General features: G+C 36.4%; 4 protein-coding genes across 5 annotated transcripts; 2 read left to right on the top strand and 2 right to left on the bottom strand.

The window, feature by feature from the left end:
• Window positions 1–231: 231 nt before the first annotated feature.
• On the bottom strand, window positions 232–5,314 carry LOC149943980 (uncharacterized). Of its 2 annotated transcripts, none has more exons than XM_090175353.1 (9): window positions 3,515–5,314; window positions 3,269–3,452; window positions 2,943–3,203; window positions 2,793–2,870; window positions 2,646–2,732; window positions 2,431–2,577; window positions 2,246–2,355; window positions 1,491–1,829; window positions 232–1,414 (listed from the first exon to the last, which is right to left on the bottom strand). In XM_090175353.1, the coding sequence occupies exons 1-9, from the start codon at window positions 5,156–5,158 to the stop codon at window positions 257–259; spliced, it is 4,008 nt and encodes a 1,335-aa protein (XP_090031479.1). In that variant the 5' UTR covers window positions 5,159–5,314; the 3' UTR covers window positions 232–256. The 2 variants fall into 2 exon arrangements, with proteins under 2 accessions (XP_090031479.1, XP_090031478.1); XM_090175352.1 differs by having other exon boundaries at window positions 2,246–2,367; window positions 3,515–5,313.
• A 163-nt stretch (window positions 5,315–5,477) lies between these two features.
• LOC149943981 (uncharacterized) lies at window positions 5,478–7,314 on the top strand. Its single transcript, XM_090174694.1, has 2 exons — window positions 5,478–5,696; window positions 6,185–7,314. The coding sequence occupies exons 1-2, from the start codon at window positions 5,548–5,550 to the stop codon at window positions 6,948–6,950; spliced, it is 915 nt and encodes a 304-aa protein (XP_090030820.1). The 5' UTR covers window positions 5,478–5,547; the 3' UTR covers window positions 6,951–7,314.
• An 8,600-nt stretch (window positions 7,315–15,914) lies between these two features.
• On the top strand, window positions 15,915–19,009 carry egh (beta-1,4-mannosyltransferase egh). Its single transcript, XM_090175825.1, has 2 exons — window positions 15,915–16,097; window positions 16,289–19,009. The coding sequence occupies exon 2, from the start codon at window positions 16,345–16,347 to the stop codon at window positions 17,719–17,721; it is 1,377 nt and encodes a 458-aa protein (XP_090031951.1). The 5' UTR covers window positions 15,915–16,097; window positions 16,289–16,344; the 3' UTR covers window positions 17,722–19,009.
• Window positions 18,689–25,403, bottom strand: Pfas (phosphoribosylformylglycinamidine synthase). Its single transcript, XM_090175824.1, has 19 exons — window positions 25,028–25,403; window positions 24,810–24,960; window positions 24,601–24,751; window positions 24,286–24,535; window positions 24,102–24,226; window positions 23,660–24,049; window positions 22,506–22,736; window positions 21,688–21,998; window positions 21,489–21,620; window positions 21,323–21,427; window positions 20,960–21,266; window positions 20,800–20,883; window positions 20,586–20,741; window positions 20,259–20,524; window positions 19,772–19,976; window positions 19,506–19,706; window positions 19,294–19,443; window positions 19,080–19,232; window positions 18,689–18,993 (listed from the first exon to the last, which is right to left on the bottom strand). The coding sequence occupies exons 1-19, from the start codon at window positions 25,297–25,299 to the stop codon at window positions 18,689–18,691; spliced, it is 3,945 nt and encodes a 1,314-aa protein (XP_090031950.1). The 5' UTR covers window positions 25,300–25,403.
• Window positions 25,404–26,064: the final 661 nt, after the last annotated feature.

Raw genomic sequence — 26,064 nt, forward strand, 5'->3', positions numbered from 1 at the left:
TTAGTTTATAGTTTATAAAAGTTGTATGATTTGCTTCATTGAGCCTATTAACCACGGAGGAATATTTCCTTCACAGGCGTCTAAACCAGCAAGGTGTCAATAGAAATTATATTATTTTATTATAATTTAGGTAATTCTTAAGAAAAAGTAGAAAAAACTAGTGTATATAATATGAAAAAAATATGAAACTGAATTTAATAAAGATAGCAATTTAACATTTTTTTTACATTCTTTTAAACTAAAAATACTTTAAAATTTATAATTCACCAGGGGAAAAAATTTCAGAATGATTAGATCTGGGGGATTCCAAAGCTTTTTTTAAACCTTCAGAACCATTCTGAAGCATCTCTTCTAAATTTTGGATATCACTGAAAAGACCTATGGCACTGAGTACAATTCCCCCATTTTCTGGCCTTCCAACAATACGTTCAACATTTGAATGCTGTCTAAGTAGTTCTATCAATTTAGTAAGACTGCTTTTTTCTATGACACCATCTGTAATGGTTTTGGTCATCTCAACCATTTCAGGTTGGCTTTGATTTCTTGACAAACCAAATGATGCAAAATCTTTATTAATTGCAATTTTTCCATTTGTTATTAAAGCTTTTTTGCCAAGATCTAATATGACTTTAATGGTTATTAGATGCTCAAGATTTTGAACTTTAAGGGTGTCAATGATAATATTATTATCTTGCAAACTCAAGTTAATTATGTATTTGAAGAAATCTAAGACATAACGGATTGAATTGTTGTAATTAAGACTAGTATCAATAGTCGAATCAAACAATTTCAAAATTTTAGAATAATCGAAATAATTGTACTTCAACCACTTTTCAATCAAAAATCTAGCTTTAAAAAAATTTGGATTTGGACAATTTTGATAAGTAGCGTAAAAATTTGGATTTTTTTCCAGTTCTTGGTCAATACTACATTCTAATTCAGTATAAATTGGCGGTTCTAGGAAATCTTCACCATTGTTAATGGTACATGTAGGACGGTTAAGTAATATAATTTGCAACAAAAGCTCCGACACCACCCAAGGAAAACTTAGATATTTTGGGTTTTCTTGACTGTAGGTTACATTATACCACGCCGATGCTTTCTTATGTTGTTCTTCAAATGTCTCATTATCACAACTATCTTGTCCCTCGTAAAATTCGCCGAAAAAATCTTCTTTAAACTGTTTCCAAAGACTCTTGATTAAAATCTTTACCAATTCTTCGATCTCGTTTCTCGAATTTTTACTACTGAAACGACCATGGATTCTGGAATAGAGACCAGTCATGGCCTCACTCTCACTGACTACACCATAGCCGGATAAGATTGATTCTAAGAAGCTATTGTATTTGTCTCGTGACTCTATAGCACTTGTTTTGTACTTTTCCCAACCAGGAACATTCAGGAGTGGATTGACCTAAAAATATTCAGAGCTCAATGTAACCTCCACATTTTATCTTAGTGAAAAATATAGCAGACTTAGCAAAATGTACCTTAATATTCTCGTAATAGCCAGGCGTTTTTGGATTGAGTTTCGCACAAATTCGGCAACTTCTGTAAAGTTTTCCCAGGGCTCTATTTGATCTATAAGTTATTTTATCCCATTTCTGCATAAAGTCAGGATAAAATCTCACGTTGAAAAATAATTCTTCAGACTCTTTGGAAACCCCACTTTTAGCAAAATCCACCGCAATGCTGCAGTTCCTGGCAATATTATTGCACAGCCCATTGTGCAAGCCCACTCTATCAGCAGCAGCCAAATGAGAATTGGCCAAAACTCCAATGCGATCATTCATGATAAAATTTGAGAAGAACTCAAACAAGTCGCTTATCTGAAAATAGCAAACCACCAAAATTATATTCGTTATATAAATCATTAGTAAGAAATAAAACATGAAAGGGAAGCATTTCCATGTGTTACGGACAAATCTTATACCAAAAAACAGTCATTACCCTAATAATGCAATTTAGTGATCATACGGGGTGACATTTGAGTCGGGGTTGTGTTGGGTCGCATTGTTTTTGGAATTTTTATGTTTAAGCGATTTGTTTTCTAACTGCAAAAGGGATGAGAGTAGTTGCTTCGGCAGAAGACTATTTAAAAGTAAAAGTTAGGTCGGGGTTGAAAACTCGGGGATCCCAGTATGATTACTGATGCAAATAAATAACAAAAAGATAGGGTGACAATGGGTAAATGTAATACAAAAGAGGGGTTTTAAGACTAAATTGACCGTAAAAAGATAAACACCTGAACGGGTCTGTTAATTTCATTTTTTTCAGGCACTGGGCAATGTCTCGCTCTTTTATTACCACTGAAGAGCAGATCATGTTTCCAAATTACAGTGTATTCATCTCCATCTAAATCAGAGCCTAAAACAATAAGAAAATATCATCAATTAATTCATTAAATTAATTTAATTTTGAGATTTGTACCAGACATTTCATTCGGATGAGGTCGTTTTCCCTTTCGAGGAAAGACAATACAATCTACATGGTGATGAAGCTCTGGTACATCGACTGCAACCAGAACTCTAACATCGCCCAATTGGTAACAGGGATTTTTTGTAACAATCAGTTTACCTTTAAAGAAATTTGAAAAAATATTTTCCCAAAATGTAAAAAAATATTAATTTCATTATTATTGTTACCAGTTACAATTTTCTTTTCAATGTTAGTGTCTTGGCCTACAAGATACGTTGTGTACTGTACAAAAATTTGTCCATACTCTAAAATACCTGTGGAGCATAATTATTAACTTGATCAGCTTATATTTAATCAGTATCCAGGTATCGTACCAGATTCATCTAAAACCCCAAACATGTTTCTGCCATCTTCTGGTGGAATTGGTATCCTGGCTTTTTTCATTATTTGAGCTGTAAATAGTAAGAAACTCCTTTCCAAAAACCTTCGTTTATCTTCCAAATTAAATATAAGATTATACTAACACATATCAAACCTATGTCCATTTAAGAGCAGGTTTCGGAAAAAAGGTTCCATAGTAGGGCATAGTCCGCACGAAATGAAATCGTTAAAATTAACATTAATTAGATTATTATGCATGGACAGGTAAGAACAGGCTTTTTCATCGTCCAAAAACATTTCTGTATAGTTTTGTATAGCTTCATTTTGTATTTTAAGAAAAACCTCATGTTTGACTCCTAATTGATCCAGAATAGTGATCAATGGACGATTTAAATGAACAGGACCTAGAAAAATGGACATTAAAAGTCAAATGCTAAGACAAAAATACAAAAAAAAAATTATTTATTACCTGCTTGGGCAATTTTGACAATTTCCAATATTTGAGAACTCGTACATTCAAATTTGTTCATGCTGTCACGAAAGACAATATCATAATCTTCTAAATGTGGATCAACAGCTAGCATTCCCTTGAAACCTGAGTAGCGAATTTGATAGGCACTCCGTGTTTTTACAACCTTCAGCTTTTCGCACACCTGCATGAGTTATTTCATATTGGAAATGATAGTTAAACTTTACAAAGAACGTGTGGACATGCCTTCTCAGCTAATTTTTCGGAAATACGACCAATTCCATCTGAAAAGCAATAAGGTTTTTTGCTTTCAGGGTCTATTTCTGGTCCTTCAATATCTTCTTCCACTGAGACTCTTCCTTCGTCCAATTTTAAAGTTACAGTTTCTTCAGTTTGAGAAAAGCATTGGCCCATCCTGGCTGCAAACTTAGCCACACATCTTATTTTTGAAAAATCCCCCATCCATTTTCTAATATCCGACGCTGTATTTCCATCATTATCTTTTGCATACATCCATAGTCCATGATCACGAATTTGCGAATTTGACCACGCCAGAAATTCAAATTTTCTACCACTAATGTTTATACCATCTTTAATAGAGTTAACGGTGTCTTTAATAACATCTTTGCAATTGATATTTCCACTAATGGGGCAAAGTTTCGTAGAATCATCATCTCGAAATGAAATTCTTATTGACGAGTCAATGGAAAATTTTCTTACAATTCTGTTTGTAATTATTAACTCTGGTGGAAAAAGTACAATTTTTGTCGGTGTTATCATAGCTCTACGAACCAGTTTGGTTTTTTCTGGAATAATTTCCGATACGCTGATATTTTTCTTTCTTATCTCCAAATCATTAAAAGTCAGCACCAAAGCGGAGTTAAAATTGAAAATAAATCCAAAATCATAGAGATAGATGAGTTCTTTGAGAGCCTCTTTCAATAATTCCAGATTCTTTGATTTCAATTTAAGAACAGATTTTTTAAAATCTATAAAATTTTGCAATTCAGGAACGAAACTTCTCCTTAATAAGGCTTCCACCAAATAATTTACTTCAAATAATCTAAAATTCACCTTTGTAACATTCAAAGGCATATCTTTGTGGGTTATTTCAACATTAACGTAGTTTATTAGAATACCCAAGTTTCTGCAGCAAAAATGCAATCTCGACAGGATATTGTAGGAAATATTTTCCTTATGCCTATCAGTGAAGACCAAAAGTAGTGCGTTACAACGACCCAATACAGACGAATGAAACTCTGCCAAATACGGTACCCTGAATTTATTCTTCTCCCTAGAGCGATAGCAAATTGGTGGGTGCAATAAATGGATAATCCACTGGTTCCCATTGACTAGAATATGCTTTATAGAAGTATATTTAACTTCCATCTGGTTCGCAATAACAATTTTCTTAGAATCGTGGAAAAAATCTGCTTCAATGTATTCCTTTTTGCAGTGACTTACAAAATGACTATGTGACACCAGAGTTCCAATGTTCATATACACCAAACCAATATTTTTATGCGCAATTTCAAATTTTTTAATAAAGGCATTGTCAGTTCGAAAATTTAACCAGGGTCTGTAGTGGGATTCCTTAAATACAAGAGTTGCGTAACTGTTCCAGTTTTGTTGAATACTGTCATAGGCTTCTGACACTGATTGCAAAGTAGCGTATACACCAACATATTCTATTTGATACAACAACTTCTCTCTCAGTGAAACTGAATGCATTAACTCCTCACCGCTTTTCAAAACGTTTCGCTTTTGTACAGTAATGCCACATTTCTTAACTACTTGGGAAATATCTTCCTCAAGAACGGTTATATAATTTTCGGAAAACTTTTTCACGTAAAAACTAATATTAAATTCGATAAACTGGTTCATGGCCATTAATACTTTCAATTTTTAAAATTTGTTTCTACGTTTAAATTACAAGTAGTATTTTTGTACTAAAAGAAAACTAAAAGTTAAAATCGTCTATTCGTCATAGAACACGTCACGCGAAACATACCGTCACGAGCCGCTGTCGATTGCCGTGCGGAGTATGAAAGTAACAAAAATATTACGCAATCGCATATTGGTGGGCGTCCCGTCAAAACAAAATTTAAAGCACACGTTTTCCCGCGCAAGTTAGTTTGAGATGCTTAAACCAGTGGCGCTAGAGTCGAAAAATTGCCAAAAATAGTACCTGGACGTTTGGGTAGAGGGCGCGCCCGAGGTGCTATGTTTCTTTTAATACTGACGGGCCAAACTGTACTTTTTTTGACAATAATTTAAAGATGAATCTCGAACATTTTAACAAAATGTCGAGCGGCTTATTTAGTCATTTGCAAAACTACCCGCCCAGCGCTGGAATATTCATGGATCATCGTCAACCGGACGTTTCCAGTTTTCCACAAGATGCAGCGCGTCGATATAGGCCTACAAGGTAGGCCTAGTATGATCTACGAATATAGCTCCTCCAATAATGGGGTTCTTCCCTTTCTCTTTTCCCGTTTTGTGCAGGGCTTCTTCGCCGTTATATTATATCGGGGACAGGGGAGAGACGAAAAAAAATAAATATAGGGAATAGCGTTCTATTTTTATGCGCGTTGCGCGGCATCTTTTTTAAACACGTTAGCGCGCTCTTGACTCTTCCGGTTATTTACCAAATTTTGTATAGGATGTCATCTCCGATATATCGTAGCGCCAACTTTTTATAGGATTTTGAAAGTTTACGTATCATGGCGTCTGTATAGGCGTCCTCGTATAGCGGGGAAAACAACGGGGCGGGCGCGCGTACGCTAGTTACGTTCAACCTAACGGTACCTTCAGGCCCCCTCCTCCGACGATAACCCACGGAGCGGAACGCCGCGAGCAAACAAATTATAGGAAGCGCGCCTAATTAATTGGGAAAAATGTATATATTTTTTCCAGCAATGTCGACATTAAACCTCCGAGGTTACCGATACGGACGCCTAACCACCACTCGTCTCCGTGTAACCTTAATTCGAGAGAGATGCAAGACTGCAGACCGAGCCCGGATCCGACGCGGGAGCCGGCGCTTCCGAACACGGCCATTTCGGCCGCGGCGGCGGCGGCTGCAGCGGCAGCGGTGACGGCGGCGCCCCCGCCTCACCAACAAGCTCAGGTCCAACAAAACCAGCAGCAGCAGCAGCAACAACAAGCGCCATCATCTCGGCCTAATCACGGGGCGTCGACGCCGCGAACCAATCACGGGCCGTCGACTTCGCGAGCGAACCACGTGACCGGTCCCGGCGGCCAAACGGAACCTCGGAAATCAAAAACTAAACGGGTGATGGACCCGGGCGACGGCCGCTATTTCCCCTGTCCCCGATGCAGCAAAATCTTCGTTAGCCAACGCAATTTGGACTCTCACCTGAAGACGCACACGAACCTGCGTCCCCTCAAATGTATGGACTGCGGGAAATGTTTCACCCTCCGAAACACACTCATCTGTCACATGCGGGTACACACGAAAGAGCGTCCTTACACCTGCTCCATTTGTTTCAAAAGCTTCACGCAAGCCAGTTCGCTCAAAGCTCACGTCATATGCGTTCATACGAAACAATACCCCCATCAGTGCACTCAATGCGGGCGCGGTTTCATTTCACCCAGTCAAAGACGCGAACACGATGTCAGATTTCATTCGAAGAAACAACAACCGACTGCCATAAACTGAACACCACCTCCGCGTCTTAAAAACATCAAACCGATCATACCATCATTTTTTCAATAATGCCAACCGAAAGGAAGACGCGAAAACCTCCATAATTACCTACATCAGAACTGATGACGCCATTTGTTTTTGTTTTTAGTTTTTACGTTGCATTTTATTTGTTCATGTTGCGTGTAATGAAAATATAATTTTAAAACTTTTAACGAAGCTCCGGCTAGTCAGGTGAAAACTAATAAAAGTGGTCATTGTATTTTGGATATTTCCTACAAACATTGTAATCCCCTTATCCTCCATTAGTATATCATGATGACATAATCTAACTATAAAAATCGTCGAAACATTTACACATTAATACACTTTAAGTTAATAAAAGTGTTTTTAGCCTTTGACTATACATTTGACTTTTATTTCTAAGATCAAGGCTCGATCAAATATTGCTCCCTTTTGCCAATGTCCGAAACTCCGAAATAATGCCTTTTTTCCACGCGTCACTTCCCGCCTATCAGGGAATTTAAACTAGGCCTAAAAAGTCAGGGATTACAATTTTATCTCCAAAAGTAATTTTAGTATAGTGCTGTGACAAATTCTAGGCCTAAAAAGTCAGGGATTACAATTTTATTTTTAAACGTAATTTTAGTATAGTGCTGTGACCAATTCCGTGATCATTATCAAGCTCCTTGCAAGTTCTGGTCACATAATTTTTCCTTTTTAAAAAAAAAACCTTAAGTTTAGTCATTATAAGTTGAATGAAATGATATAAAATTAAAAATGGGCACTTACCAAATAACTGATCCATAAACTAAATCTTGTAAACGCACGTACATTTAAACGTTTGAGTATAACGTCATTTACTTTTTGGTAGCGATTTCTGGAAAAGCGGAGTTTTTTTTACATCATCTAATATGAAAAACTTTACTTTATCATAAGTAACATAATGCGATAAGTCAGACATGAAGCTTGTAGCCTTGTCTGTGCCTTTTTTTTCTATCACAAGACGTTTAAAATACATCTCTTACGAGAAAAATCGTAAATCTAAGCCATAAAAATGAAACTTGTATCTTCGCAGGCCCAAGGAAGTTTTCAATGGGCGCGAAGTTTTACGGAAAAGGATTTTGGAAAATCGACGAAATCCTGCGAAGTTACATTTTTCCAAGGAATAACACCAGATCAACTATAGCCTCTGATTTCGTGGTTCACAGACGATATTCTCCGCCTGCAGGTATGTCTTCCCCTTTAGCTAGGAAAAGATAACACCTTTTTTTATATTAACTCGAAACCTATTATATCAACGTTTCTTATTGTTGTTTCCGTAATACCATTTTGTACCTGCGAGCCTTTGCTCCTCCCTGATTTAAAAGGGATCTTCTGGGTAAATAAAATTCATTCATTCATTCATAATTCGTAGCTCGTTCGTTGGCATGATAATGACATTAAGGCGCAAATGGACAGGCGGTCACGTGATTATTTCTCAGGATTGTCTGGCGTTTTGTCTCGTGATCTGTGACGTGAAATAATGTCATGGCGGCCTTTTCAAAGCGGGCCTTACGACCGTACGACGTATGACTACGACCATAAGTAACATAACTACTCATAATTACTCCATAGATAAAATTTAAATGAGACCTGCAATAAGTGAACCCCAAAACAAAATATTAAAATACTCCTTGTGCTATTGAGAAGGTTATTACGGAAACGAAATCACGTGTTTTCGAGGCACGAGCTAAACTTTACATTTTAAAGATAGAAGGCGCGTGGAATTCGGAGGGTTTTCAAAATCCCATTCGCTAATAGCATAAGTAACATAATAGTTATAAGTATGACAATTAACGAGATTTACAACCAAACTGATTTTCATAGTTATTGCGTAATCAAGATGTTTTCTCAACACAGACCCCTCTAGTGTCTAAAATACGCGAGACTTCCGCCGAAATATCTGGTTCCCGATAGATAGACGGAATATTAGGCTAAAATGATAAAAATTAAGAAAGTTTTTCTCGGTGCCACGAGCTCATGTTTGTTCTATCACGCGGGATTCGCACGCGGGCTTCAAAACAAAGCCAAAGCCCCTCGCGACTCCAGAACGTGCTCTCCGATATTAGGCTTAAATTATTATCAAAAAGTAATCATCCAAAACAGTAAGTCGCGAGTCCAAGTCACAGCTTGAAGAGAGTATCAGTTCCGAAAAAAGGTTTGGTTATAAATTAGCATGAAAGCAATAGGAAGTGTCATACTTATTGTTATTATGTTACTTATGCTAATTGCGTTTTCCATTTGACTGATCTCGAGCGTTCTTGATTGCTCTGATCAACATTTTAAGTTCCATTTGCGTGCTCGGATCTCCTCCGATCAAGTTTCGCGTGTTCCATTTCCCGCTCTCGAGCTAGTACTCCGAGATCGGCCAAAAACCGATTTCGACAGATCAACGGATCGAGTTTGAACAAAAACGGTGTGTAACACCTCGGGTCGTCTCCTTGTGAGTAGTTTCGGTTAATTATAGTTGGTCGCGTAGTGATTACGTAATCGGAAGTTTAGTAAAATGAAACTCATAACTTCCAAAGAAAAAATGGCAATGAGACCTTGTTTCATACTGATTATACAATAAGGGGATCCAAAAATGCAAAAATTCTTATAATCTTTGCGCTATACACTCTTTTATATCCTTATTTGTGAGAGCTGCCATTTTATTACAGGTCTGATTTCAAAAAGTGCATGCAAGGCCGCTTCACGCGGTCAAGTGCACGCGACGTCTCGAGCTGATGAGCACGTGCAGGCGCCCTTGCCTGTACTATTTTAAATTAGGCCTGTAATAGAAATGGCCGACTTCTAAAAAGAGTGTATTGGTTACCATAATAGTACTATAGATTGTTAAAGTTAGAAATGCGCGAGAAATTCTCACTAACTTTTGTTTCCCGTCTATAGAGTTGAGGACGCGTTTTTCGTCACGCAGTTGTAAGTGACGTAATTTACATCATATTCTGTGAACAGGGTTTCATGCTTTTTTGGCATACTTATGAGTGGGTTAGCTGATTATTATTATTATGTTACATATGAAATGAATTGTATGTTCCGATTCAATAACTCTTGGTTATTTTGACAAAGTAAACTTTATTTTCACTGTTGAAAGAGTATCAGTTTTCAATAAGCCCATATGTAACATAATTACTCATAAGTGTGCCTCTGTTTAACATCTCTGTATTAAAAATTTAAATGAGACCTTGTTTCACAGCCACCAAAGAAAATACGGACTTTAGTCGCGTAAAACTGGTTTTAACTTCCTTCCCTCCCCGCCAGACGATAAAACCGTCATCGACTGGGAAGTGACGTCAATTACGTCATATCCTTGCAACAAGGTCTCATTGAGAAAACGTTCTTTCTGGCACACTTGAGTTATTATGTTACCTATGATAAGCCTTACTTGATTTCCAAAGATACTATAACTTACTTAGAAGGTAGATACATACACTAGACTACACTTTCTACTCCTTAAAAGTGAGAAACTAAAGAGGATAATCGGATTTCGTCATCAGTAGGTCAAAACTATTCGCTTACCCTAACCCGCTACAAACGTCTTACAGTTAGTCCCAGCAAAAGTGTAGCTCAAAATCGAGTGCAGACCAAGTATAAAGAATTCCCCTTTTAAAGTCACGGTCATCCGATCAAAAGTCGAATTTGGAGATGTTGTATTGGTGCTGGCATGAGTAACATCATAACCATAATTATGAAAATTAGCACAGCATCTCATCGATCTGATTTTAAGAGCTATTGCGCAAACAACGTTTAATTCAGTACAGAGTCCCCTAGTGTCTAGATATACGCAAACCGAAATTTACTACCTAGGAACAACAAACACAGCACCCCACACAAGGAGAACGCAACCCACCAAAAGTCGTGTATTTTCTTGTGTAAAGTTTTCATTGGTTAGACGCTTTAGCGCCTGCTGTCGTCGGAAGGGGAAAGTTCGGAAATTGTCTCCCCCCGTCCCGTAAAACGTTCGGCATTAAGGTTCGTCCAATGAAATTTGTACACAACACTGCGTTAGCGTGTTTAAAGGCTAGATGCGTTCTCCTGGTGTTTGTTGCTCCTAGATCATACTACTATCAAGGACGATAATATGCAACTCAGTTTGGTTGCAAGTCCAAGTCTGAGCTGGGCTAAAGGTCGGCAAAACAGATAAATTAACTGCCAAAATATCGATTAACCATAAAAATTGCGGTTAACTGTTTATTTATAGATATTATCCATGGATAGAAAGGGATTTAACATGCAAAAAATAATTTTATTTTTTGGATAATCGTCGGTTGTGGATAAAAAAGATAAAGTGATTAATTCTTATCCGAACGCCGACTGCTGGGCGAAAGTGTTACTAACGAAAAAAAGGTCAGGAAATTAGCGTTAAAACAATGGGAAGTGTCATACTTATTGTAATTATGTTACTAATAGGGCCACGATAGGTAGATAATTTGTTCCAGTTCCGTCCTTGCGAATAGCAAAAGTAAATAGAAAGTCTTGGATTCTCACCAAGGCCAGCGCCATCAAAACTGAGAAACTACTTTATCCCTTCTTGGCGGTGCCGACCCCCCTCGCGTATCGCTACAAATTTGGGTATTGCGCGAGGTACATGCGAAATCCGGTTTCAGAAACGTCGTTTTCCGCGATAGAAAGAAAGTTTGTGCCAACATGGAAAGTTCAAGTTCAGCTAAACTTTTAGATTTAATGAGAAATTACGCTACAGACGATTTTTACACACAATCCTAAGGATTTGTGTGTATTAGTCTCACGTACAGTGTAGCCGTTGCCGATGCCGCCGATGCCGCCGATGACGCCGTGTCACGCATACCTCTTCAACGGTTAGGGCTAGAAGAGTCAATGATATCTCGTTCGAATGTACAAACATCGCCATTCATAAAGTTTTCAAATCGGAGCCCAAGAAGTTGGGCATTTGCCCAATTTACTATTTTCGGTGATTTCCTTTATGTGGTAGATATTTTCTTTAAAATTAAGTCCGATAACGTTAAAAAAAATATTATTGGATAGGTTAGGATTCACTTGAAATACAACTTCGGTTATATCAGTAAATATTAAATTTAAGTATAGTTTTCGGGGTTATTTACCGGACCCCAATGTTCGTGGTTTTATATTTCCGCCTGAAAGTCGACATAACGTTCCTTAATTTAAGTCCGATTTTCATGAAAGTTATATTTTTGAATAGCTGTGGTTTACACTTAACCTAGAATTGCAAATACGTTCCTTAAATTTAATTCTAAGTAAGGTTTTTTGGGCAGCGTATACGGACCCCCGCAATTTCCAACATTGTAAATCCGCGTGTTTATAGAGGTCTACGCGCCCGTTTCCCTCTGGCGTTTTTCAAGGCCGTTCAGAGTGGGCCGCACTTTCAACGTATGAGCAGAAGTAACAATTAAGTATGACACTGATCGGCCTAGTCTTCGGCGTATGACCAGAAGTAACAAATAAGTGTGATCAAAAGTAACTAATAAATGTGATCAAAAGTAACTAATAAGTTACTAGAAAAAATAAGTGTGATCAGAAGTAACTAATAAGTCACTAGAAGAAACAAGTTTGACACTCAACGGCTGACTAAGTAGTAACAAATAAGTGTGATCAGAAGTAAAAAATAAAAGTGACACTGATCGAAGAAATTTTCGATGCTTTCAAAGTATGACTAGAAGTAACAAATAAGTGTAAATATGTTTATATGTGTGACCGTGGATATATTTTGCTTGCGATACCGGCGTTGCAGGTTGCTGTGAATAGCTCAAACAAACTTAACACATTAGAAGGATTGTGTGTATTCTGACCGTCGTACGTCTTGTTTTTAAACTTGATCAACTTGGAAATAGAAAAGAGGCCATGCAATACATGATAGACAATGGAAGTATGGAGGAAATTATTCAAGGTATACTATCACAATTTGATTTATTAAAAGAAAAATATTGATACCGTCTCTAAGCCAAGGCCTAAGTCTAACGGTTCACTTTGTTTTAAAATATCACTATGTTTCCCATTACTTTTAACAAACTCGATTTGTACTCCGACGATAAACAATTCCTTAATGTAAAAATTACACTGATTTGCTTGGTTTTTAGGCATTAATAGCAGATGAGCTGCAGTTTTTTTACGCGGCATCGCGAATCCTCTTACGTAGAATCAAAATAGAATAAAAACAAGACGTACGACGGTCGGAATACACACAATCCTTCTAATGTGTTAAGTTTGTTTGAGCTATTCACAGCAACCTGCAACGCCGGTATCGCAAGCAAAATATATCCACGGTCACACATATAAACATATTTACACTTATTTGTTACTTCTAGTCATACTTGGAAAGCATCGAAAATTTCTTCGATCAGTGTCACTTTTATTTTTTACTTCTGATCACACTTATTTGTTACTACTAGTCAGCCGTTGAGTGTCACACTTATTTCTTCTAGTGACATATTAGTTACTTCTGATCACACTTATTTTTTCTAGTAACTTATTAGTTACTTCTGATCACATTTATTAGTTACTTTTGATCACACTTATTTGTTACTTCTGGTCATACGCCGAAGACTAGGCCGATCAGTGTCATACTTAATTGTTACATCTGCTCATACGTTGAAAGTGCGGCTAACTCTGAACGGCCTTGAAAGACGCCAGAGGGAAACGGGCGCGTAGACCTCTATAAACACGCGGATTTACAATGTTGGAAATTGCGGGGGTCCGTATACGCTGCCCAAAAAACCTTACTTAGAATTAAATTTAAGGAACGTATTTGCAATTCTAGGTTAAGTGTAAACCACAGCTATTCAAAAATATAACTTTCATGAAAATCGGACTTAAATTAAGGAACGTTATGTCGACTTTCAGGCGGAAATATAAAACCACGAACATTGGGGTCCGGTAAATAACCCCGAAAACTATACTTAAATTTAATATTTACTGATATAACCGAAGTTGTATTTCAAGTGAATCCTAACCTATCCAATAATATTTTTTTTAACGTTATCGGACTTAATTTTAAAGAAAATATCTACCACATAAAGGAAATCACCGAAAATAGTAAATTGGGCAAATGCCCAACTTCTCGGGCTCCGATTTGAAAACTTTATGAAAGGCTATCAATGGCGATGTTTGTACATTCGAACGAGATATCATTGACTCTTCTAGCCCTAACCGTTGAAGAGGTATGCGTGACACGGCGTCATCGGCGGCATCGGCGGCATCGGCAACGGCTACACTGTACGTGAGACTAATACACACAAATCCTTAGGATTGTGTGTAAAAAGCAGACAACCTGAAGAGGTTACACTTTGTCCAGCCAGGAGCGCTAGTATCGGAGGGGCTAATTTCACAAATTCCCGCCGAAAATTTCGAATTTTTTTAAACGTTTTGATTGGATGGCTCTTTTGGGGTGGCGGAAACTAGGGGTTTGCATCTCAGATTAGAAGGAATCCATTGGGGAAGGTACGAAACGACTCGAATCCAAGACTTTCTGTTTGTGTCTATTTACTTTTGCGAATAGTTAGGTTTGTAGTGACAAGATTTCCTAAAGTTTCGGAGTAGGATAAGAAGAATAATCCTATGACGTCATTTTACTCCGATTCTATTTGGGTACTTTTCGCTTGTTCTGGGATTTTGGAGTAGGCTAAAAAGAGTAACCCTATGACGTCATTTTACTCCGATTCTATTTGGGTACTTTTCGCTTGTTCTGGGATTTTGGAGTAGGCTAAAAAGAGTAACCCTATGACGTCATTTTACTCCGATTCTATTTGGGTACTTTTCGCTTGTTCTGGGATTTTGGAGTAGGCTAAAAAGAGTAACCCTATGACGTCATTTTACTCCGATTCTATTTGTGTACTTTTCGCTTGTTCTGGGATTTTGGAGTAGGCTAAAAAGAGTAACCCTATGACGTCATTTTACTCCGATTCTATTTGGGCACTTTTCGCTTGTTCTGGGATTTTGGAGTAGGCTAAAAAGAGTTACCCTATGACGTCATTTTACTCCGATTCTATTTGGGTACTTTTCGCTTGTTCTGGGATTTTGGAGTAGGCTAAAAAGAGTAACCCTATGACGTCATTTTACTCCGATTCTATTTGGGCACTTTTCGCTTGTTCTGGGATTTTGGAGTAGGCTAAAAAGAGTTACCCTATGACGTCATTTTACTCCGATTCTATTTGGGTACTTTTCGCTTGTTCTGGGATTTTGGAGTAGGCTAAAAAGAGTAACCCTATGACGTCATTTTACTCCGATTCTATTTGGGTACTTTTCGCTTGTTCTGGGATTTTGGAGTAGGCTAAAAAGAGTAACCCTATGACGTCATTTTACTCCGATTCTATTTGTGTACTTTTCGCTTGTTCTGGGATTTTGGAGTAGGCTAAAAAGAGTAACCCTATGACGTCATTTTACTCCGATTCTATTTGGGTACTTTTCGCTTGTTCTGGGATTTTGGAGTAGGCTAAAAAGAGTTACCCTATGACGTCATTTTACTCCGATTCCATTTGGGTACTTTTCGCTTGTTCATGACATTTTCACAAAATAGGGGGTCCTATAAATTTCGTCTTAAGAATAAATTTTTTGCTACGACAATTGTACTAATGCTTGATAACCAATTAGTTCGAGAACAGGTGAAAAGATTAAAGAAACCACATTTTATATTATATTGTTTTATGGTTTATCCACCTTAAGTATTATAAATAGTATTTTTGTGTTTCTACCATAAATGTTAATAATATCGGAATTGATCATTTTCATTATGAATCAAATCCCCAACCTGCAGTATCAACTTTACCAAAATAATTAAATATTTAAAATAGTTAAATATATTGAGCCCAAAAAAATGCATAAGCCGATTCCTTTAAATCAGCTTGTTTACGTACATACGTACTCGACGAAAAATAAAGTTACGCCCCTCCCCATTTTCATGACCACCGGAACTACAAACTATTTCGTAATAAGAGTTTAATCATTTTCCGGTCGGCTAATCTACGACCAGCGGCGTTCGCGTTGTAAAAATAGTACGATGAACGGAGTGGATGCGGGCAGTCATTTAGTCAATGAAGTGTTATTTTAACTTTTACTTCCCTATTTTAAATTAAAGTTAAGAATCACCAACCTTCAAGTAAAATAATTATTCCCATTAATAATTATTCGGTAATTAATTTACTTTTTATTTCGTATTTTTTGTCTAGTAGGTGGCAAAGGCTTATTTTATAAGGTCGTTACTTCCCTATAATTGAATCTCTTAAGATTTCAATCAAGTTCGTGACCTAGAAATTGATAGATGTTTAGGATAATTTTATTATGGCGATAAAATAGCTTATTTTATCTTCGTTTTTATTTAGATTCTACTCGTTCATAATTTCACAAAGCAATAAACTACTACCACCACAGCACCACAATGTTGAGCAGTCAAGGAAAACATATAACTCATTGCGTGCTATTTTTTACCCTGATAATTGTAATGGAAGTTTTTACTGGAGGCATTCATTTGTGGAAGTTTTCGTACGAGGATGTGGATGCAATTAGCAGCTACGGATACTTAGGAACATTTTTACTTTACGCATTTAGGATTCTAACATTTTTAGCTCTACCTCAGACAATTTTTAACTTTATGGGCTTGATTATTTACAACGCTTTTCCCGATAAAGTTACTCTAAAAGGCTCTCCGCTGCTAGCTCCCTTTATTTGCATACGTACTGTTACTAGAGGTGATTATCCTGACTTGGTCAAAAATAATGTGACTCGAAATATGAATACCTGTATAGATGTAGGACTTGAAAACTTCATGATGGAAGTCGTGTCTGACAAACCTCTGAATCTCCCGAAACACGCTAGAATCAGAGAAGTGGTTGTACCAACAAGTTACCGTACTAAAACGGGGGCGTTATTTAAAGCTAGAGCCCTGCAATATTGCCTTGAAGATGACGTTAACCTACTCAACGACAATGACTGGATTGTTCATTTAGATGAAGAAACGATTGTGACTGAAAATTCAGCTAGAGGAATCCTAAACTTTGCCTTTAATGGGCAGCATCAGTTTGGACAAGGTCTAATTACTTATGCCAATGAAGGTGTTGTAAATTGGCTGACTACTCTAGCAGATAGTTTCCGAGTAGCAGATGACATGGGTAAGCTGAGATTCCAGTTTCGCAAGTTTCACCGCCCAATTTTTGGCTGGAAAGGTTCCTACGTAGTGACGCAAGCTGGCGCTGAAAGAAAAGTATCCTTTGATCATGGAATTGACGGATCTATTGCGGAAGATTGCTATTTTAGTATGGTTGCTTCCAGTGAAGGCTACTCTTTTGACTTCATCGAAGGTGAAATGTGGGAAAAATCACCTTTTACAATTTGGGATTTTGTCCAGCAAAGAAAACGTTGGATTCAAGGCATATATCTAGTCGTACACAGCCCCAAAATCCCACTATCTACCAAAATTTTGCTGAGTATTTCACTGTATTCATGGATAACCGTACCTCTCAGTACTTCAAACATAATATTAGCTGGCTTGTTTCCCATCCCATGCTGGCAACCCATAACCATTTTATGCGCTTTCGTGGGAGCTGTCAATATTTACATGTACGTTTTTGGAGTTATCAAATCATTCAGTTTCTACCGTTTGGGACCTATAAAATTTGTTTTGCGTTTGATTGGTGCCTTATGCACAGTACCTTTCAACATAGTCATTGAAAATACAGCGGTCATTTGGGGTCTTTTCGGAAACAAATATAGATTCTACGTGGTCAATAAGGAAGCGAAACCTCCTATTACTGTTTAATTTTTTAATTAACAATTACCTTTAAGTAATAAAGGAATTTGATTTCTTTGTTTTTAAAGATTATAATTAACACGGTAGAATCAGTATTAAGACTTTAAATTATTCCATTTGAGTCATTTGGGATATTCAAAATTATCCCAAATACCAAAAGAAAAATCAACCCTTCCTTTTTGATTTTCTTAAAGTCCAATAAATGCCTTAAATGTGGCAGGATTATGTATAGAACTCGTGTAGTTTTGGAGCTTCCGCGCTGTAGTAAATAACAAAGTTTTCTCAAATCACCGTGGCATTTTTTGCAAATTACAATTTTCCAAATGTTGCATTTGATATATTCAAATATTATAGTAACATTTTTTGATAACACTTTTGAAGTATTTTATAGATAATAGCGTAATAAGTCTGGTCTTCGAATTCAAATGCGTGTTTTTTGTATAGTAATAGAAGGATCAAGTACAAAATTAAAAAAATAATCGGAAAAGTCCAAAGTAAGGTGGTTTGAGAAACGTTTTTATACCAGTATTGGCAATGTCTATGGTAAATCGATGTATGTACTGGAATCGCTAAGATTTAATTGGACAATTATAGTTATTGCATATTAATGTGGTAAGAAGTTGGATATTTACAAATTCTATCTTGTAACCAAATTTTCCCCACTTCCCTTTAACTTAGGCTTTTACAACTTTCAAAAGACACTATTGTTAATCGACAAAAAAAATAGCGATACTTATTTTGAAGCATCTGTTTCATATTATTGCTATACTCTTTTCCAAATAAGTTATATGTACAAAATGTCTGTAAATAAGTTTTATTGAAAAAATTTAATCAAAAATAACTATTAGAAAATGTCACATGTATAAAAATTTGTAAAAAAAATTATTCAGGTACCAAGAAAATTTTTTTACCCAATTAAAATTTCTTTCCATTATATAACATTTTTGAGAATAATTGTATGATAGCAGTGACATTTTCAATCTTGGCACCAGTTAAACGCGTTAAAAAACATTTGCAGCCACGGTGACACTGTTACTGTTTGCCTCCAAGCTTCAGGCATCCATGCCCACTGCCATGGTAGAACACATCGTTCTGGATGTGGCATCATGGCTAAATGACGACCATCAGCGGAACAAAGGGCCGCTATTCCTTCGCTACTGCCATTAGGATTCATAGGATACTCTTCAGTAGCTTTGCCATTATCATCAATATACGAAAGGGCAACCAAATTCTTGCTAATCGCTTGCTCTAGCAAATGTTTGCTCTTAAAATTAAATCTGCCTGTAAAGTTTAGACATAGACATTAAATGTGTTTTTTTACACACTTGAAAACTTAAAACTGTCAATAACTAAATTTCAAGATATACCTTCTCCATGAGCTACCCAAACTCCGATAATTGTATCTTGCATGTCTGCCAACATAATAGAGTTGCATTTTTCAATTCTAACAGTTGAAAACCTAGACTCGAATCTTTCAGATTGATTATGACTTAGAACGACACCCGGCTGACTAGATATGCCTAAATTGAAACTTTTATAAGATTTGAACTATTAATGGAAATCAGTGACTTATAAATGTACCTGAATCTTCATTTAATGGAGAAACCCAACCTAACAGGGCCATCAATTGACACCCATTACAAATACCAAGACTAAAGGTATTTTTACGTTGTTTGAAATTGAACAGTTGGTTGCGTAGAGATTCATCAAATAAAAACGTAGCAGCCCACCCTAAAAAATTATTAAAGTTAAAAATGGGAATTTGTAGATAAAAAGTGAATTGTTTCAGGTACCTTTAGCAGAGCCAAGGACATCAGCAAAACTAAAACCACCTGGAAAAACAACCCCTCTAAAATTGTCTAGTGTTGCTTTCCTTGTTTGTAAATCAGTCATTGTTACATCCCAAACTTGAAATCCTGCCATTGACAGGGCAGAAATCATTTCTCTGTCTCCATTCGTTCCTTCCTCTCTTATGACCGCAACTCTGATTGGCGCTAGTGGTTAAAGAGTTATTTAGTTTTATCATAGTATTTGTTAATTTTCAACTAGCATATCTTACACATTTGAACTTGTTTGGGTAATGTTGGTTGGAATGAAAGCTTGTAAGGAGGCGCTGTCCTGTTTCTTAGGCCTTTCCATTCATTTGTGGCACAATCTGGGTTACTTTGATGTAATTCCAACTGATAACTTGTTTCCTCCCAAATTTCTCTTAAATCAACCATCAATTCACTCAAAACCTTTTGGCCATTTAAGAGCACTTCAATCTAATTAAAAAAGAAATCACATGGTTATTTGGTTCTGCTAACTGGCCCCAAAAATAATTGTAATGTAGTATACAAATCCCAAAATTTAAAGAGATTCATAGTATACATTTTTTTTAATTTATAGGAGTTTTGTCTGCTATGTATATTAACAATATACTAAAAGAAAAAAAATAGGATAAAAAAATTAAATTATAGGATTTTGTAGGTCTATCTAAGAATTTAGGAATTCTAAGATCGCTGGGAGCTCCCTGTGCAAAAATAAATTCCAACGATTAACATTACCTTAGCATCTTGGGCAAAACCCATACTAGTTCCAATTACTGAGCATGGAATGTTAGATGAACAATATTTTTGTGAGACATAGTCCACATCTTTTTGAGCAACTTCTAGTACCCAACCTACTTCTTCCGAAAACAGGACTCCTATGGAGTCATTTGAGGAATGTTTTATATCAACTGATATTCCAGCATTTCCCGCAAATGCCATTTCTAACACACAAGTTATCAATCCGCCATCACTTACATCGTGACCAGAACTGATTTTTGATTCTGTAATACAATATTAGGTTTAGATTATTAGACTTTTAAGTGAAGATACAGTAAAAGATACCTTCAATCAGCTGTTGTGTTATTTCAAATCCTTTAGCTAAGAGTTCTGGTTGGTCGAGATCAGATACGTCACTTCCTAACTGGTTGTAGCACTGGCTCAGAGCAGAGCCACCAAGTCTTGTTTTGCCATTTGATAAGTCAACATGTATTAATTGACCTAAAATAAAGGTATTGGTTTTCAAGATACATAAAAACCAGCCAAATGACAATCTTACCCTTTTTATTAGGTATCTTAAGGTCAGGTGTAACAACGCATCTAATATCAGGACATGGCGCATACGTTGATATAACAATAGCGCCTTAAAATAAAAAAATTTACATAATTATCTGATAGAATTATATCAGCCTTGATGATCATTAGATAAATTTGGCCACCTGGCGCTTTGACAGTTTCTGAGCCAACTCGAGCTGCCATGCTCAAAGAATCTTTTCCTCCATCAATAGCAATTCCCAACTGTCCCATTACTTTGCACATAGCCTTGCACGCTAAGACAAGAGCGGCGCCTTCACCAGGTAACTTAGCAGCCCACATCCAATTTCCACTGCACTTGACATCCTTCAACGAGCTAATTTTGGCAAACATCAAATTTGTAATGGCTTCTGCAACAGACATTCTAGCTCCGGCTTCAGGATCAATCAACCCTTTAATGGGCTGTTCACCAATACTAGTAGCTGAACCAACCTAAAATTTCATCAAATTCATTACGCTTGTAATTTTTCTTTTAAATAATAGCCTACAGTATCAAAATGTGATAAGGCAATAACCGCAACATCTGAAAGAGGAGTATGCAAAGGTCCCACACATTGTTGTTGGGCTACAAGACCAGTAACACTCCTATCAACCTGATGGAAATATAATTAGTTGCTGAATGAATAAAATGTACTAAAAGTTCAAAATTATTACTTTGTTTGTAAGATATCTTTTACTAGCAACCGATGGAAGACGTAAAACCCTCTCCAAACAAGATAAAACTGTTAAACCATTAGGGAGATTTAATTGTTCAACGGCGGGTTTATACGCTGACATGTCAAAAAGCTAAAAGAAAAAGTCCCATTAAACATATCAATATTGATTTGTAAATTTGTCAGTTTTTTTATCTTACTTTCCGAGGCATGGAACCCAGAACGTAGGAAAGTTCCATATCAAATGGATGCCTGACGTTATTGTTGTCAGATTCTTTCAGAACAACTTTACCATCCCCAGTCACATTTCCAACAAAGTTAACTGGGCACTTTTCTCTGGCTGAAATAGCCTCCAACTCGGACTTATGCTTACTAGAAAGTAAAATTGCGTCACTTTCTTGATATTCGGCTCCCCATAATTCTAATGTGCTAATAGTTGGGTCTCCCAATTGAAATTGGGTAGTATGTATGACTGCACCAGCTGGTTCAACTAATTCTTTCAGCACATTCCCTAAGAAAAAAAGCGAGTTAGCTTAAACACAGCACAAATGACAGGGTTGGCAAGAGCCAGCCAGACTGGTGTTAAACCACCTTGGTGTAAAGCTGATTTAACCAAATAAAATCCACGGATAAAACCACTTTTTTAAAAAAAATTGAGAAATTAGAAATATTGAAAAAACTAAAACTTAACCTTCACTTTTTGTCGCAAGTAATGAGAGCTAGATATAAGCAATGGAGATCTTCAAATTCATTGTGCGCGTGAAAATATGCGACCATGTTAGGGTATAAAAGCAGGTAAATAAGTCTGCTATACCTCACAATGTAAAGGTACTGTCACTCGCAAAAACTTAATTTTGAAATCGGGCAATTTGAGCAATGAGGGCTAGATATAAGCAATTTTTTATTAATGGTTTTAACCAGTTTAAGCCACAAAATACACCCGATTTTAAACATACTGGATTATTAATTTTTAAAAAAGCCAATTTTTGCCAACCCTGACAAATGATAAATTTATTACCATTTCCACCAGCTCCTTGGTCGTGAATGCTACAAATAATGTTTCCGTCTTTACGTTCCAAACAAGCACGAATCACTCTATTCAATTTTTGCTCCATTTCGGCATCCCCTCTTTGTACTGCACCAAAATCAAGTTCAGCTTCTTGATCTCCTTGTACGTGGACTGATGAAGCCGAACCACCACCGACTCCAATACGATAAACAGGGCCACCAATTTTAACCACAAGCATTCCTATTCAGCAAAATTACATAGAAAAATATTGAAACTTAATAATGCTGAATAATAACAACATGTCAATAACTTGATCTTAAAAGGACTAGCAACAGATTAATCTTTTTGAATTTGAAAAACGTCATTATGATGACATTGAAGGGGCAGGGAAGAAAGGGGGTATTGATGGCAGAGGGAACTTCTTTATGTGTGCGTCATGGGGAACACAAAAAGAAGTAAACTTACTAAACTCCTTTTCTTTACTAATCTATAATAAAGATAAGTTAGGCACGGAACATTCATATATTCATTATTTTACTTTCACTGATCATTTTCTGAAGTTTTTAGCTGTTGTGAGACTGTTTTATGTGAGGATATTCTTTCCCTGTTAAATTAACGTAATAATGGTTGAAATATATCATATGATCCTAACAAATAAGCTTACTCTCATCCTGTTGCTCTGGGGAACTTTACGTTTATCAGAATTAGGCATCTCATTATTATTAATATTTTCTTCCATTATTAAAATTTAACGTGGCCACGTGACGATAACCACATCAAGTGTAACGATAAGTAGCCAAACAAGAAACGTGGAACATTACTGATAAATCTAAAACTTTTCATTTTGCTAACCCCCTTCTACAATCTCCCCCTCCCTACATCATATCAATGGTTACAGTGCCCACCAATTGCCAGTCCCTTTAAGTAAATATTTAACTGAAAGCTAGTCATATTGTGACATCATCAAAGAAACAAAACTCACCCTCTGGTGAGGAGCTATCAAAGACATTGACAGATGCAAAAGGGCAATTAAGCTAAATATGGAGAGAGACAAAAGTTTTGTAGAGCCCACTCTATAAAACTTTTGTAATTTGATGTGTAGAAAGTGTTGCACTTATGAAAGAATATTATTAACTTTTGATAATAGTAACTAAAAAACACACCTTTCTCTGGCTGAAATTTCTTAATCTGATCACTAGCAATGCTCCCAATACCGCCAGAAAACATAATTGGTTTGATCCACTCTCTTCTTTCTCCATTAGACAGTTTCATACCAAATGAACGGGCAAAGCCTGCTAAAACTGGCTCCCCAAACTTATTTCCATAATCAGACGCTCCATTACTCGCTTCAACCGCAATGGCTAATGGTTTGGCAAAATTACTGGGGTATTCTAAAGTACCATCTTCCCAGGGTAAATTGTATCCGGGTATATTTAAATTTCCAAAACTGTAAGCAGCAGTTCCAGCAATAACGTGGGCTCCTCTACCCGCAGCTTGAACATCGCGTATTCGTCCACCAGTGCCAGTTGTCGCTCCGCTGAATGGAGCAACGCCTAGAAAAAAAGATTAGTTTTAAAGCCATAAAATATTAGCTTTCTTATTAACCTGTTGGAAAATTATGAGTTTCAGCTGTAAATATAATGTCTCTACTCTCTTGTGTCAAAAATAAAGGACTAGCAAAACACGTTTCCGATGGTTTCAAGAACTGAATATTGTACCCTCTTATTGCGCTGTAAAAAATGATTTGGATATAATGAAACTGTTAAAGAACTAAATAAAGTATTTATACCTGCTATTGTCTGAGAATTTTATTACGTTATTCTGATTACTAGTGTTTTGAGTATCAACTATCATATCAAAAAGGGATTCTTTAATTTCTTCTCCATCTATAAGTAGTCTTCCTTTGAAAAACCAATGACGGCTATGTTCGCTGTTTGATTGAGCAAGGTCAAAACATTCTACAGTGGTTGGATTTCTTTTTAATTTATTAGAAAACATATCAGTATAAAAGTCCAAATCCCAATCGTCAAATGCTAAGCCTAAGGAATAAAACAGAAAGATAAATCGAAGTTTAACGAAGAATACAAAATTAATACAAAAATACCTAATTCTTGGCTAACATCTTCTAAAGCCTTTCTCCCACCGCGAAGTAAATCAATTTCAGTCCATAGTTTGGGAGTTTCTTGCAAATCAAAGGTTTTAATGTCAGTAGTGTATTGACATTCGGTCATACGATCATGCAGTGCTTCAACCAACTAATTCAAACAAACTTAAAAAAAGAACCAAATTGACTTTTGAAAAGTTAATTGATACCTGTTTTTTAATATTTTTAAGGAAGGTTTGGCTTTCTACTTCAACTTCTATAAAATAACGCACAGAACGTTCAAATCTTTTGACGGTCTTCAAACCAACGCTCAAACATATCGAAACAGCATTAGTAGAAAATGCGGTAGAAAAATTTAATCTAAATAAAATCAAGATTAATTTAACTTTTCGATATATAACCTTTCCAACAGTTTATTTTAATATACCTTGGTCCAATTTCTATTACAATGGTCTGGTTATTTCCCTCTGGAAAAGTTGTTTCTTCTACCACTTGATCATTAAAACTCGATGAAAGGATCCAAATTAACTTGTTGATAGCGTCTTTTGATAATTTTTCTATCGATTCAACATAGTTGCAATACTCGGTTCTTAAAGCCTTAACTCTACATCCTTGCAACAAACTCTGTAGTTCTTTCAATTTCTTGTTAATTACTCCTATACTTAATGCAGGACACTGATAGAGCTTAATTATACCCATATTTCTACTTTAAACTTTGCAAATGAAATGGCGTAAGAACACAAGATGTGTTATGCAAAGCTAATCGGAAGACTTTGCTAAAAAGCTTTTGGAGGTCAAATCTGACGTACCGAAACAAATTTCTTAAGATCTTATAACATTTTATCTAATTCCTAATCTATTGAGATAGCTGGCAGTTCGTATTTTATACAAGGAGATTATTATTAATTTTCGGAGCCTAAAACCACAGCCTTGCTAAAACTAACGCTACCGCCAAGAAAAATGGGAAGACACGTTTTGCCTGTGATTGAACCAAATGGCACATGTGACTTCCTGGAGGGAAATTCGAAAATGTTACGTAATTAGCTAACGTTGATCATTCACTCTACTTACCCATGGTGTAAATAATTCGCAAATCGATGGCTACTGGTTTTTAGCTTTATTTGGTTAATTATGGTATTATACTAAGGCAAACGTGAAAGTGTCTCACCTTGAAGCCTGGATTTTTTTTTTAATTAGGTGGATACTTTTCATGGTTTCTGGGATTATGGAGTAGGGTAAGAAGAGTAATCCTATGATGTCATTTTACACAGCTTCTGTGGGTGCGAATGGTTCAAGACAAAAAAAAAACGTTTTCTCAAAATACCTGCCATTTGACATTTTACCAGATAAAATGATTTGATCAGTTTACTCTGGCTTAAGAGTAGTAAATATTGGAGCCCTAATACTATTACCTTGACTGATAGAACAAGCAAATACTACATATCCATCTTATAATAGGTAATT

Source organism: Leiobunum rupestre, chromosome 5 (assembly GCF_980474605.1).
Source record: "Leiobunum rupestre chromosome 5, qqLeiRupe1.1.hap1, whole genome shotgun sequence".
NCBI classification, from domain to species: Eukaryota; Metazoa; Arthropoda; class Arachnida; order Opiliones; family Sclerosomatidae; genus Leiobunum; species Leiobunum rupestre.

Bases quoted from the DNA above. Each gene is read 5' to 3' on its own strand.
- LOC149943980 (XM_090175352.1), bottom strand. From the start codon at position 5,158: ATGGCCATGAACCAGTTTATCGAATTTAATATTAGTTTTTACGTGAAA. The intron at 2,871-2,942 runs GTTAGTATAATC...TACTATTTACAG, and splicing joins TGGACATAGGTTTGATATGT to CTCAAATAATGAAAAAAGCC. The intron at 2,368-2,430 runs GTACAAATCTCA...TTATTGTTTTAG, and splicing joins TCATCCGAATGAAATGTCTG to GCTCTGATTTAGATGGAGAT.
- LOC149943981 (XM_090174694.1), top strand. From the start codon at position 5,548: ATGAATCTCGAACATTTTAACAAAATGTCGAGCGGCTTATTTAGTCAT. The intron at 5,697-6,184 runs GTAGGCCTAGTA...TATTTTTTCCAG, and splicing joins CGTCGATATAGGCCTACAAG to CAATGTCGACATTAAACCTC.
- egh (XM_090175825.1), top strand. From the start codon at position 16,345: ATGTTGAGCAGTCAAGGAAAACATATAACTCATTGCGTGCTATTTTTT.
- Pfas (XM_090175824.1), bottom strand. From the start codon at position 25,299: ATGGGTATAATTAAGCTCTATCAGTGTCCTGCATTAAGTATAGGAGTA. The intron at 24,050-24,101 runs GTTAATAAGAAA...CTTTTTTTCTAG, and splicing joins AACTCATAATTTTCCAACAG to GCGTTGCTCCATTCAGCGGA. The intron at 21,428-21,488 runs GTAATAATTTTG...TATTTCCATCAG, and splicing joins AAAGATATCTTACAAACAAA to GTTGATAGGAGTGTTACTGG.